Genomic DNA, 15647 nt, shown 5'->3' with positions numbered 1-15647 from the left:
ATAATAATACTATAAACATCTGTCATTTAAAGGTAACATGAAAGAATGGGTTGATATACTGCACAGAACATTATGAACTGAAAATCACTGTGAACATATGCAGAAAGACTGCAGCAGGTCAAAAAGCACTCTTTCTTTTTAACCCACAGGCCTATGCTGGAAGTGTTAGATTGCATCTTCCCAATAAAACACCTAGAGTAAATGAAGTACACTCCTACTGGCTTTGTGATAGCTGGTGAACTTAAATCAAGTTATCGCTAACTGACACAAGTATGAACTGTACGTCTTTGGCTTAGGCACACCTGGGTTTGGATCATTTATATGTGTGTTAAGGCTTACAGCAGAAAGGCTATTTGGCTCTTTGCATTTTTTGACATTTTTCATATTCGATTGCTTTTGCTGATGGGTATTCAATTCAAATCATCGGACACTGGAGGCACAGTTCTATCTACTGAACCTAGATATGGCCCAGTTCAGTGACACATTTAGAAACATCAGAGTGTGGGTAGGACCCACCCAATCCACATAAATAATCCACTATGCACCAAACTAAGTCCATTTGGCTAAGCAACCTCTTGCCTAGTCAGTAGATCCTGATCTGCAGAAACTGTAGTTTGTCGCTCCAAAACTCTGCAACCAGCACCCCATTTATCTTACCCACCTGACTATTGCTAAAGACCCTCCTAGTTGCCTAATTGAGACATTATTGGAAGAAGCATCATGACTTCAAAACAGAAGTGATGACTGCACTTAAAAAAATAATTACGGTGCAGTTCAACGAAAATTGCGTTCACAGAACATAATATACTAAGGTTCCCTAGTATGTGTACAGTGAGCTTAACAAAGGGGATACTGCATGTGCTCTATGTGTCTTTCAAAGTAAAAGATCGACTGTGAACCTACCGAACGACAAAATCACATTATGTAGAAATGAGGCCTAGGTGATTACAACCATTGCCAGTGGAATACCCCTAGTCATCTCGGGCTCCACGGAGAACATCAAAGGAAAACAAGACAACCAAAAAATGAGTGCCAAAACAAATAGGAAATAAAAGATAGCATATCCCGTCAGAAAGATTTACTGGCCAATGCAAACAAAAAACAGAGCTCCACAGTTCGTTATATGCTTAACATGGCAAGAGGGCATAGGTGGTCAAAAGATGCATGTACCGAGGTCAGCCATTTTACAATCAAAACTGCTTCTGGGTACTGAACGGGAGCCAGGGATACCTGAAAGAGGGCCGTGAAAAGGATTCTGGTAGGCATCCACATTAACATCCCAATTAAATAACACTCCCCAAGCTCACACTGCTTAAAGACTCCGAATACAAGAAAGCGGCGATCTTTCCATAAAATCACACCCCTTCGAGAACATGACGTAAAATAACAGGTCCCCAAAATACACGAACAGTCGAACATGTACGTACTACACAGAAAGTCATACCCCAATGAACTCACATACAGAAGCAGAAAAAAATGCCGAAGCCTGCAGACATGTGCAGGCGTATGAAACGCATCTCCGCACACACCCACACATGAACACATTTGCACATACACACAAACCCATTTAAGACACACAAGACAGGTAAAGGAAAACACAAAGCAGAGGCATGAAATTCACAGAATAAAATATCCATTTTGCAATTCCTGTGGTTGCTATGCCAACAAACAAAAAAAAGAGAGAAAAGCGTTGCCTCTCCACCCCTTCTCCTTTGCAGGGAGAGAGGAGGAGGGGGGTTGTTTGCTCACCAAAGATGCTGATTTGATTGTCGCGAATCGCTCACGGTTCCGGTAGTGGAGGGCCTGACTCTGGACGGATGGGGTAGGCCGCAGATCAGGCCTGGGATCCCTGTGGCCCACGTCATCCCTTATGAATACATGTTCCTGCAGAAATGGATAAAAACAAGGGGGAAGTCGCGCTGGGCTGTGTCGGCGCCGGCTGCGTCTCTCTGGCCCCGCGTGCTGCACAGGCACGGCTGTTTGAAATGCATAGTTTAGCCCTCTCCCTGCTCAGGCGCTGCAGCTCCCTGGGTACCGAGCGAAGCAGCAGCACATTGCAGCCCCGGGTGAGCACTGTCAGCTGATTGCTAGCGGGATGCTCTATGAACCTCCGGCTGCGCTTCACCTCCACAATTACACATAGGCACCCAAAAAAAAATAATAAAAAAAATAATCCCACAACACACAGAGAGAAAAAACACTGGAATGTAACGCAGGATGCTCAGCCGGTCCCTCAGAACACCTGCCTCAATCCACAGACCGAATGATGCAGCGCTGTGAAAAATATTGCATCCATGCTCATCAAGAACGGTCTTTTTTTTTCTTCTTTCGACCTAAAAAGCAAAAAAGCTTTTGGTTCATTCACTTGACTGCTTTGCTTTTATTGCTTTTTGTAATTCTGGCTCTAAATGTCGGCTCGGTCCCTTCCTCGTCTCCTGTCGGGGCTTAATTCTGAGGGTGCCGGGAGGACGGACGTGGACCCTGCGCCGACAGGCCTCCCTCTACTCCTCTGCTCGTACGATCCGGCAGCCACTGAGGGATCCTGCTCTCACTGTCAGCCTCGTACGCCGTTCTAGCACTTTCCAGCCTCTGCCTCGCAAAGGGTTTTTTTCTATTTAAAGGGACAGCCTCTCGCTGGATGAAGGTGCTCTCTGAATCTCAACATATGTTGCTCTCTCACTACAGAGGACCAGAGAGGACAGGATGCTGCCGACACCTGCTACCCCGGACCAATGCACGGCAAGACGGAGGGAGCATGCTGTGAGAGGGAGAGAGGAGCTCAGCACCCGGGCTCTGGACAGCACCCTGCCTACGTGAACAGCGTACCGTCGCTGTGTAACACCACCCTCCGTATAAATACCCCGCCTCTGTGTAACACCATACCGCTGTACAAAACAACAGTGCCTGAATATAAAATACCCCGGTTCTATTCAACGCCATACCTCTCTACAACGCCACGCTGTCTCCAAATACAGCAGCCAGAGTCTGTATAACGCCAATCGTCCTCCGTGTAACTGCAGACCTCAATAAACCACCACCACGGCTTTACACACCACTCCGACTCAAAATAAAGGCACATCTCCGTGTAACACTACAAGCTAGTATGAAACCACTCTAGCTTCGGGTAACATTTTCCTAACCGAGTACTACGATATACCCTTGCAGCAACACCCTACTTCACTAAAGCACAATACCTCAGTACAGCACCACCCCACGGCTATCACCACCCACCATACCTCACAGCCCTTTTATAGCCTACAATCTAAACCCCATCCAGTCAATGTATAAACATTAACTGGCCTTTGCAAACAACATATCTTTTTTAAGCCAGCCCTCCTATATACCACCTCACTGTTTCTATCCAACAGCACGTTGCCTCTGGCTAGTACCTTCCTCTCCTGTATACCACCATGTCCCCTCACACTACAACCCTTCTTCTCTGCATTACTCTCCTCCTGCATGCTACTTTCATTCCTCTGTATAAAAGCATTTTGCCTTGCCTTGGAAGAGAGCCATCAATCCTCTATACAAAACTACGGTGTTCCTGTAAAAGATTTCTATGGCTCCCTAAAACTCTACACCGCCTTTGTATGCAATTTCACCACTAATGTACAAGGCCGCTCAGTCTACATATTTCATCATCCTTCTGTTGTAATACAAAACTTGCTTCTGAATAACACCACCCTAACACTTGATAACTCATACCTCGGGGCAATATTACCCTTCCTCTACACTACACCACGCAGTCACTATGTAGCTGCACACTACCCGAGTCCCTTTCTGGCATTGCTCCTGGTCCTTGTCTGACACCGCCCCAGCCCCTGACATTGCCCTCCCCAACATCCTGCCTCTGTCTGACACCAACCTCAATTCTACCCTCCCTGTCTGACACTGCACTGTTGGATGCCATGCCTCTGCCCGACAAAGACCTGTCTTCTACTGACACCGCTCTGTTGCCATCATGCTTGTCCCACACTATTCTCTCTTAATTTAAGACCGCCTTTTTTATTTGCGACACTGCCCAACTTCGTCCTGCATCCATCTGAAACAGCCTCTGCAACCCCCTGACTCTGTATAACAGCAACGTAACTGTGTGTACTACCAGTCTGCATCTATATACTACCGCTATGCACATTTCAGCCGTGCAGCTGCATGACAGCAACTGGCCTGTGCCTAAAAATCTGCATTTGTATCAACTAGGAGGTGACAAAACAGGAGATACAAACAAACCCAGCCTCCATTTACCACATACTGGCCCCCTGTATAACATTCCACCAATTTAATTAAACTAAATGCTAGTTCCCTCGGTAGAATGGATCATCACAGAAAACTACAGTGTCAAAGGGCCTAATTTCCCCACAAAAATCACAACTAACTATATGGTTAACATATGCATCGTGAATGGCAATTAATTTTCAGATTCACAAAAAACATATGAGATGAAAATGTACGATTTGAGAAACTTTCCTATCATGCACCCGTTTCCCTTAACATGTGCAGAATGACATGGGAAAATCTGCATCTATAGATAAGAAATTTGCTTAATTTGTATTGTAAAGCTCCAAGCACTTTTACACTCCCTCCACATTTATGTCAGGTTCGTTTAGGTGCATGTTTTGTAAGCTGAAAAGAAGTTCAGTAAAGGCACTGCGACATCTCGTGAATACTAACAAATATACTACAACGTGGGTATTCACCTCATTTGCATAAACCATCCCTGGAAGCACAAGTAGGTGTAATTTGTGACAGCAGAAAAGTCTGCCTACTTACCGCAACTTCCTCAATGTTGACATCTCGGTTCACAAAAGAACAAGTTACTTACCTTCATAAACAATCCTTGTCACTTGATTCTCCTTGAAGCACCAGACTAGATCTGAAACCTTGAAATAGCTTTACTGTGCCGTAAAATGGCACATTGGCTTCGACTTGGCACTTGGATCCAACCTTGATTTGACACCACAGAGCTGAAAAATATGTCACCTAGGGGCACAGATATCAATATCTGGCCCTTTTTTCCATGCCCTCTGAGGTGGTGACAAGGCTGATGAGAATGACACAAACTGAAGCGTAAAAAACTAACCTGAGATGTTATGAAAAGTTGCATGACTGTTTCTCAGAATAGGGTGTGGGTGGGACAACTGAGGAATCCACAGGTAGATAGTCTACCAAAAAGATTGTTACAGAAGGCTAGCAACAACTTCTTCTCATTGCTATTTCTAGCTACAGGTTCCTCACTCACCTTCTGAATCAAAACCCAAGCAATACCTCCGTTCCGAGGTGGTGGTCTAAGGAGATGGCCAAATCAAGAAACCCTGTAACACAGATCTAGCAAAATGCTCATACCTCCAGACTTCAGTTTGGAAGTAACAATGCCTGGTGAAAGTGTGGACCAAAGCCATGTTGCTGCCCACAGATATGCAAGATAGGAACACAGAAGGGCAGCAACATATAAGATAGGCCTTTTGCCCTAATGGAATGGACCCTCAGGAGACTTATTCTTGGTAAGGGAATAGCCGATCTTGATACTCTGCAGAATCCTACAAGAACTGGCCTGCTTTAGAACCCTTTCCCTTTCATCAAACCAGCATAGCCAGGAAAAGGCTCAACCTCAATCCAGTACTTCAGAGTCATGTCAATGTAAAAACTGAGAGCCCTTTGAGGATCTAGGCAGTCAAATCTCTCCTCCTCTTGGATAGAATGAGGAAGTAGGTAGGATGTCTGTAGAGTGATTCACTGATCAATGCAAAACAGGGCTACCACCTACGCAAGAACAAAAGTAATATTCCAAAGGACCAGCTTCTCTTAAAAAAAAAAAGGGGAAAAATAGGACGAAAGAGCCAAAGGCTGCAGGTCACTAAAACACCAAGTCAAGGTAATGGCAATCAAGAACACAGTATTTAATTTACGGTTCCAAAGGGCAACTGTGCATGGGTTCGATTGTGAAACCCATCCGGAACATATACACCAAGTCAAAGTCCCACTGACTCACAACAATGGGAGAAGGGGGAACAAATGGGTTAACCAGTTCAGAAAACCCAGGATAGGAGACCTAACCACAGCTAATCTGGTAAACAAAGAAAAGTCTAAAGGCTTGTCAATAGCCTTTTACGATGCACACAGCCAAGTCTTGCTGGGCCAACGAAAGTGCAACACATCAGATAATCATGTCAGAGGTAAACGTCCAGCTTCGTGCACCAAGAGCCAAAACAAGGTCAAGACCCAAAACAAATAAATGAGGTAGAGGGAGATGGGCTCGCAAATCATGTCCACCACCTCAGCAGGCAGATTAAGGGACCTCAGATTGCCCTGCTTAATCTCCAGCCATGGAGGAGGAGTCTCTGGAAGTCTGGATGCCATTCCGGTCCTCCAGCTGCGAAGGTAGGTCTGGCCACAACAGGAAGCAGAACAGAAGGGCACAGTGACAGGCGAGGCAGATCCAAGGACTACTAACTCCTAGGCCAATCTGGTGTTAATAATCGAGCATGATCAGAAGACATCTTCCTCCGAACCTGAGGAATGAGATGGATGGGAAGATATAGATTGTGAAGATGGAAGCCCCACCAGAGGTAGAAAATGTTTTGCAGGCAGAGACAGTATACAATAGTGGCAAACAGATCTAATGAAGGACTGCCCTAAAGGGTGAAGATGTCAGAACTAACTCCACAAGGAGCTTGAGCCTTAGCTCATAGCTTGAGAGCTTCCAGTCCCAGGGGGCATAGACACAAGTCACCCCGATTGTTGAAGTACCACATGGAGCTTTTACTATCTATAAGAACAGGGTATGAATGTCCATGGATGGGAAGCAGGAACAACTTCAAGGCCAGGAGAACCACCCAGAGATTGACCAAGTTGGTGTGTGACATGTGCATTAATTGGGACAACAGGCCTCTAATCCCTCTCATGGAGCTGACTACACACTAGAGAGAGGAGGCATTGGTAACCATTCTGTTCACTGCTGTATTGAGGGGAGGGGTGGGTTGGGGGGGCGCAGAAGGGCCTCCCACCCGTGAGATGATTAGACACCAGCTGCTACCACAAGTCTCAGTCTTGAACTGCTTCCAGGGAAATAGGAATACTGTCTGTCAGATTCCCCAGAGCTAGATCCACTAAAAATGGAGACACCACTGGAGTGAATGTCTGTGGCATTGATCATCAGACACCAGCAAGATGCATGAGGTGGACAGGCCCAAAAGCTGGAGGATTAGAAAGCAGAGCTCTCTCCTGAAACACTGAAATCATCGCCCGAAAGTCCTGAACACACGTTGGGGAGTCAGGAAGGCCTTGAGGGAGACAGTTCCCAGATCAAACCCGCTAAAGAGGAGGTGCTGGGAAGGCTGGAGTTGCGAATTACGAAGGCTGATTAAGAATATTAGGTCGAGAGCAGGGAGATGGTACCTGCAGGTTCTGTAACACTAGCCGCAGTGATTCGGCCTTTAGGAGCGAGTTATCAACGTACAGGAGAACCCCATCACAAAATGCAGATGCTTCCTGTTTGACGCCAGGATCAGAACATGAACGTATGAGTCCTGGAAGTTGAGGGATTTCATCCAGTTTTGCAAATCTAGAGAAAAAAAAAAAACCTGCACAAAAAAAAACACAGTTTGAACTTCACCTTCCAGATGAAGGTATTCAGAATGCTAAGATTAGGAATGGAACACAGACCAGTCGTTCTTGGGAACAAGAAAATAAAATGATTAGTATCTTGATCTCATTCTCTGGGACAAATCTTACAGCCCTTTTGGTCAAAAGAGCAAGTCCCTCCCCCTGTACAATGTGGGCATTGTCAACTCACGTGATAGAGAGAACAGGAGTTGATGGGAAATAACAAATACCGGAAGGAAGGGTGTGGCCTTGTTCAATAATTTGTGGGAATAAATCGTCCACAGTGATGAATTGCCAGCATGATAACGGCAAGGACAGCCATCATCCGACAGGCCACATCTGCTATTTAAAGAGTAATTTGAAATATTTTTTGGTTGGGGGATCGGGGAGGAGAAGGAAGAGTACTGTAGCAGTCGCCTTCAAAAACCTCTAAAGCAGCTATTTCCTCAGCAGCTGCAAAAAACACATTGGGCTTTTGCACTGTCTATGAGGCCTGGTGCTGTCAAAGGGCAGGCATCAAGACCATCCACTTAATTTGCATGACTGTTGATGAAACAGGCGATCAAGGGGGGCACTTCCAAGGACCAAGCCGTAGCTCTATCCTATTTGAAATGTTTCAGTGCAGTTAGCCTGGACTCCAAAAAGGCATACCCCATAAAAGCGCAAGTCCTTAAGATTGGTCTGGACATTCCCCTAAAAAGCTTTTCTCACATATGAGACTTGGTGGTGGATGGTGATGTAAGAGCCCATGGATCACACCACTGAATCCACCACATCTACAACATAGCAGAGAATGGGCTTGGCTGAGACTTGCCCAATGTGCACCACTTATGCAAAATGGTTACACGGTTAATCTGGGAGGTTCAGAACTACACGCTTTCTCACTTAATGGATGGAAGTAAAAGGCCAGGAGGCCAGTTGCATTCATGGACAAAAAGGTAAGGCTCGATGAAGAGAGGACTTTCTTCCCCATTACTTCAATCCTTTTCAACACACCATCAGTGAGGGAAGGACAAAATGAGCCAGGGTTCTTCTTAGAGGAAGATGATGCCTGGACAACAAATCCTTCCAGAGAGGAGTGAGCAGTCAATTTTGAGCACCCCAGGAGAAGAACGATGGCAGCTGACAACCTGACAGTTCAGTGCCTGTTCTAGCTTCACACAACCCACAAGCAAAATGGTGTCTACATACAACTTGCTGAAGGTGAGAAATGTTTAAACCATGGAGGATGCCAACTATAGAATGTATACAATAATGCTAGCCTTGTTCTCCTTTAAAGATAAGATAATTCCATGTACATCTGTTTCTTTGCAAAGAACAGCTAAGAATAAGTCAACTTCCTGCATGGAAAGATCAAAAGGGCACTCCAGATCGGTATCATGTAAGGTGTCCAAGGCCACTAGCATTATGAAGGACCAGATTGTCATCAGCAGCTATTTTAGTTGTAGCTGTCATCATAGTCGTGGTAAATGGTAATGGGCATCTGAATAGAGTTCAAAACAGAGCAATAAAGCCCCACCAGCAATGCTAAAGTAGTCATCACAAGGAAAAGGCCTGTAAGGAGTTCACCATCAATTGCTTATATGACCAGAAAGCCCTTCATCTTCAAACAATTAGGTATACTTCATAACAGATCCAAAGTAAGTCTTTGAGGCATCAAGGTTGGTGCCAGCATCATAGCAAACTGCAAGGCTTTTGCTGGAGAAAAAGGGTTGGTGTCAGGAAGAAAATGAACATGGATGACAGGTACTATGTACTGAGCTCCAGGCAGCAGCCTAGTCAAAATTTTGGAAGGCTTCTTGGGACTCTAAAGTGCTCCAGAGGGAGCCACAGGCTGATGGAAAAGGGCCTGCATCACCCGTGTGAAAGCTGCAAATTTGTGTGGGTCAGTACCAGGGACTATAAACTTCATAAAGGGAGCTGATGTCTCCATTTCCAAAGAAAGTGGCGAGGCCGAACCTGGGGCCCGATCCATCTACACCACAATAGACTCCAAATACGACACAAGAGGCTCAAACAGTGGAATGATACTGCTGACTAGAAGACCAACCCCTCAAGCAGGAGTGATGTCAAGAAGCAAAAGAAAACCTTTTGCAAAGCTTCTTTTGCTTCTTCCTAGAGAGAGTGTACTTGTTTTTGGAAGGGCTCTATGAGGATTTACTGGTCAAGGGCAAGCTGATGTGGAACTTAGGCCTAGAGCAGTGAGGGTCCTGATGGTCAACCGGAGCCTGTGTCATGAACAGTTTGACCTTATGTTCCTTAAATGCCTTGGCATGCATGAGGCCACACGCCACAAATGACTTCAAATCATGTTTGAGGCCCAGGCACCTGAGGCATACGTTCTGAGAGTGATACCTTGTCCTAATATGAAAAACATGGTAAAAACCCTGAAAGTTTCAGGGGAGATATTCTGATATACATGGTAAATGTGTTTTTTTCTGAGGATATATTACAAGCAGAGAACCTTGCACCTGCATCAATAGGCATGGAATAAAAGAAAATGAGGTCTCAACAGCAGCACAGAGATCGATGACTTTGTCACATAAAACGGAGCCCAAAATATGTTTATAAAATGTAAATTCTCCTGACACTCTTCAATAGCTGAAAGGAAACAAGTATTAGACCCTTTCTGAATCTCACTAACACCTGTGTATAATTCATGAGGGGAGATTTAATAGCGATCGTTATCTGTTTAACAGTAGTAGGGGATATAAAACACCACCCTTCCACCCTATAACTGCCAGGGAAAATGATACTGTCCTGTTTCTGTACATGTATAGAAGGCAGGATGGGAATATACCTAAGCACAAAAAAGTTTAAGTTCATATGAACCAAAAAATGAACAATGACTTAACAGTAATCATCACCTATATAGCAGAAAAAGTGAATAGACCAGTATAGCGGTACTCCAGAAGAAGAGAAAAAAACATTATCCAGTCTTAAAATATCTTAAGTGAGAGATGTTCTGTGATGCTGCCCCTGCTTAGCACAAGGGACAAATCGCATTATTTTACAGTGTCTGTGAATAACCCAAGTAATTTTCTGCATGACACAAATAGCATAATCATGAAGGATGTCTAAAGCTCTACTCTGAATGGCCAACTACTAAAAGGCATCCTGTGGGAAGTGTAGCACCTATCAACCACATGTACCTCTCAGGGAGAACGTTCTTCTATTTGATGGCCACATGTTAATAGTGGCACAGAATATGTGATGGATGTAATGTTGGCTGACTAAAAGCAGGCATTTGAGGCTTTTACAGGAAATGCACCAACTAAATTAGATTTTGGATTTTATATTTAATCTACACCTGTTTCTTTGGTAACCATGAAGGCTACCAACTTTTACATACATGAACATTGAATGATTGCTTAAAAAACTCTGCACACAAAAAGCCTGAATACAGCACTGTAATCAGAAAGCTGCCACAATAGGGATTTTTTTCAAGTCTTCAAGCTCATCCAAATGCTGACTTCTTATAGTAATTTGAAGATGAATGGTCCACGCTGATCTCCCATAACAGTGTTTTGGATACACATTTTTGTACATCATTTCAATAAGAGTGTTGTATATTTTTGGTATAATGTATGGTTTATATGCATTGATAATTGCTATTTAGAAGAGAAACAAAGGCAAGTAACAAATAGATATGTAAACAACAAACTTGGAATTAATGGAAGGTCAAAAACTGGTTTATGGTATAGGTTACGTTTCCTGCAGTGCAGACTGTGAGGTACTAAGCGTTTTTTTCAAGAGGCAGTTATTACAGCACAAAGATTTTAGGAGTTTGATGGTCAATGAATCTGAAAATGTTAAAGTCCTCAGAACTAGAATTTAAATTTCACCTTTATGGTTATTCAGGAACTTTTAGTCTGTACTATTTTTCAAATGCAAAGTGGTTGTATCTGCCTGCAGCAAGGTCAGATAATCTCTCTAAATGCTGCTATCCACTTTAATGTGCTCTGTTACCTCAATTCTGTGAGGGGTAAGGAGTAACGATTAAGAGTATTTGATTTAACATGAATGTAATATTGTAATACTGCTTTACTCAATCATAAAAACCCTTTATGTCACAATCCAGTAGGGTAAAAATTTACACACAAACAATGGAATGCAGTAAAAACATACAGTGATGCAAAAAAAAGAAAAAAAGTGCACCTTCCTGAGATCCTATGGTTTTACTTATCAATATATATTTGACCTGCATCTAGTGCTACGTATAACTAAAAAATCAATTTCCACTCTGTCTTTATATATTACACAAAAAAGTGCAAACATTCAAACACTTTGTGTGAAAAATTAAGCACACCCATACATGGTCACATAACAAATAAGAAGATGAAGAAGTTACCTACCTTCAGTAATACCTTATCTGGTAGAGGCTATATCTAGCCACAGATTTCTTACCTTAGAATATTTCCCAGGCGTCAGACTGGATCCAGCAATTTTTGAACAGCACATCAGCTATCTTTAAAGTGCTCCAGCACAGAGTCTGCCTTATCTCCAAAAAGACGAGAGCCATTAAAGGGCATATCCATAAGCAAGGTTAGATATCTTCTGAGAAGTCAGTGGTTTTCAGCGATGCGTGGCACTGCAAGGCCAGTGACGATGAAATCACTTTAGCTATTGAATCGGTCCTGTCCAATCCATATAGTAAGGTAAATTTAGATGTACCTCTCCCATCAGCGATAGACTGGGAGAGTAAAGCTCGGCCCTGAAGGCAAAAGGCACTGGCTCCCACTTGGAGAGCATGGTCCCGATCAGCGCCGGAACTGGTGTCGGCCGATGCCTGTTCGGCTCTGAATCGGAGTCGGAAATGACAATAAGAATAGCATTGCCGTAGGGCATCGGCAGAGCGGGAGGCATCGACACTGTAGTAGGCACAGAGGAAGGTCTCGGTCTCGCAGGCAGTGGCTCCGCTCCAGATCCAACAAGGGATCCATGGGGTCCAAAATACGTAAAGGGCTAACCAACCTGGGGGATCTAGTGGGGGCCCCTCATAATGTCCAGATTCAGTCTGATACCAGGGGAATACTTTTAGGTAAGGAATATGAAGCTAGCAATCTCTATCAGATATTTAGAATTAGTTGCTGTTAAACAAGTGGCCATGAGTACTCAATTATCAAGAAGTGTACCTGTATATATAATCAGGGAATAACTAGGTTTGTGGCTGCAGGTCATAACATATCTGTGACTGTCTAGGGAAAAGAACCATGGCTGCTCATCAGTCCGAAAAGAGTTGTAAAACAATATGAAGTTCACCATTCCACACAGAGGAGGATGACGTACAAAAGAAGTTCAAGGTGGGTGCCAATGTACACAGCACTCGGTATTCCAGCAAATTCACCCCAACATCAGACCCTATTATGCTATTAAAGAGTGCTAAGAAGCTGTGCCCATGGAGCTACACATCAATGAGTTAAACTAAAGAGTTAAAGATGCTACCAAATGGAAAAGCCAGAACAAGTACGGTTTTCAAGGAAAGGTAGCCAGAGGAAAAGCCAATCTCATGAAAACAATGTTTAGGGTAAGCTTGCAAAACAGCAAACAAATGAACCACACAACTTCTGGAACAATGTCATGTGGAGAGGTGAGATCGAAGTGCCATTTGACTGAAAGATATAACAACATGTTTGGCAAAAATCAAACTCTGCGTATCACAACAGGAAGTTCATACCAAATGTCTAGCATAGTGGTGGGGGGGTTGATGATTTAGGCCTGCTTTCAGCTACAGGACCTGAGTGCCTTGCAAATATTGATTCTGTCATGAAGCCTTATGTGTACTAGTGCATGCTACAGAAAAACGTGACAGCATCTGGCCAATAGTGGAAGCTCCGCTGAAAGCTGAATGATGGCTGTTTAATGAAGACAAAGTGGAATTTGTTTGTGCCACATAAGATTAGATTTAGTTACATTAACGAATTGGCAAGGACTAAATGAAGGTCAGAAATGTCTTAATTTGGAAAAACAGGAATTTTAGGAGGATGTACTTTCTCTTTCACATCATGGTTTGGAGAACCAGGATTCAACTGAGTCAATAATAAAAGCTAAAAACTGTTATCCCATAGCCTAGTAAAGTCTGCACAGACTGTGGCTCATGCAGGGCCAAACAGTTTGAGCTTACAGAAGGAAAACTGTTCTAAGAGGTTCTTGACTAAAGTCTGGAATCCGTTTTTCAGGTTTGCAGTAATTCACAGATTGAATACATTATTCAGCTGAGGTTGAAAGATTGCACTTGCCATTAAATATTTAAAATTCATATTACACTAGTATATGCCTCGTTACACTATGCTAATGCCAAAATGATTTTGAAAAACTAAACAGAGTAGCACATAAGTGAAAATAGAAAACTGAGGACTTCTCTAGAGCCAAATAACAGAAGCAAACTCAAAGTGATCCAAATGTTAATGTACCTGTTTCAGGTTCTGTTGGTCCTCAGACCGACTTACAAACTAGGAGAGATGTATGGTACGATTCATTTTACTTGGTGGGTTGGGGGCAGACAAGGAATGCAATCCTTTCTAGGAGCATAACTACCAATATAAAGGGGGAACCAGTCTGGTTACCTGGTTTTTAATAAACTACAATCAGCCCCCTGAGTTTAGAATGCTATTGAACTGGAGCAAAGAACAATTGCATATGGTCTGGTTATGTATTGAGAGTGCTTTGACTATAATCCCCCTATGCTGTGGTAAATAGTTGCACAGCTTTGTCAACTTAGCTTCAGAAATGGGTCTGTTGCTTTCGAAGGCAGTCACATTTGGCTGGAGATTTAATAAGAAAGATGCTCATAAAAGTCTACTGTATCTTCTCAGTTTTAGATCATTGAGGAATTGTTCATTATGTTATTGTCTGAAACCAGCATCTGTTAGTTCAGTGATATCAGCACTCGTTTGAGAATTGATAACCATATGCCAACATTGCTCCAGCATCTGCCTGCATGACAACTGGCAAGTAAGATATTAACATAAATATTTCCTCATGTGATTTTGTCAGCAATCTGAAGCAGGCCCATAGGTGCCGCGTCAGGCCCTAACAGATAATAATTGGCACCGTTATTTCCCTCACCACAACCTCCTGATCTATAACCATTGTATCTTTAGCTCTACACAAGAAATTCATCATTCCTGAAGGGCAAAGAGGCATTTCTATTGAAAAATATCCTATTGGGGAGTGGGGTCAGACCATGACGAGTCATAGCTCAGAGAGGAGAAGACGAGCAAGAATGTCTCCAGTCACAAGTATTTCCTCCTTTCTTCTGCTCCTGTTATCTAACACAACTATGAAATCCCAGTTACAGTCCATAGTAAAAACAAAAACAAAAATTCTTCTCAATATAAATGGGTCTCATTGTTGCTTTGGCACTGGTGCATCCCTGCTTCTGCTTTTATCTCACTGTTCTCATCTGCATTTTAGACTGTGTTTTGCAGTGTTTTCACACTTCCTCTGTGGTGCTTCCCTCTATAATTTGGCACTTCCTTTATCCAATCTCTTGATTCACTATTCATACATTTTGCTCCACAGTGCCATTTATGAAGACCAAGTCAACAATGAGGTGATTGCTATAACACTCAATGAAAAGCCCCAGACTCTGATGGGGAGGTAATCATGGCTGTACTGAACAAGATAGCACCTTTGTCTCACTGATGGAGAAGCAGTTTATATATAGACAACTCTGGAAAGAAAAGAGGGTGGTATAGGAGATTCCACTTGCGTGGGATGGAGTTCAATTTCCAGGCGCCACTAGGTACATGTTACATTCATCTATGGTAATGAGTTGAAATCTTCAAGTGGTTTGGATTCAGAGGAGAGAAGCTCGAGGGGAGGAGGACGGACGTTGGTGAGAGTGGAGGTTGGGATGTTGTTATCTCCGCATCTCGTTCTGGTTTATGCTTAATAAATTGACGAACTTGCCACTTACATCGTGGATACCTTTACATTGTTACACTGGCGACGAGCTGGTCTAGCCTGCGCTTCGTGGGACACAGCATCTCAACTCCATGACGACAACTGTTCACCCAGAGAACATCGTTTAACATTTGTAG

At 43.4% G+C, this 15647-nt stretch overlaps 1 protein-coding gene across 4 annotated transcripts in view; it reads right to left on the bottom strand.

Annotated features, from left to right (window-relative positions):
* TAOK3 (TAO kinase 3) overlaps positions 1–15647 on the bottom strand; it is a 1041334-nt gene that overhangs the window by 385140 nt on the left and 640547 nt on the right. For all 4 annotated transcript variants that reach the window (XM_069214478.1, XM_069214480.1, XM_069214479.1 and 1 more), the window contains one exon: positions 1750–1884. In XM_069214478.1, the coding sequence (XP_069070579.1) occupies positions 1750–1884 (135 nt within the window). The remainder of the gene's footprint in view (positions 1–1749; positions 1885–15647) is intronic.

Source organism: Pleurodeles waltl, chromosome 11 (genome assembly GCF_031143425.1).
Source record: "Pleurodeles waltl isolate 20211129_DDA chromosome 11, aPleWal1.hap1.20221129, whole genome shotgun sequence".
Classification (NCBI taxonomy): Eukaryota; Metazoa; Chordata; class Amphibia; order Caudata; family Salamandridae; genus Pleurodeles; species Pleurodeles waltl.
The sequence above is the reverse complement of the archived record's forward strand: the minus strand, read 5'-3'. Positions and strand labels throughout refer to the sequence as shown.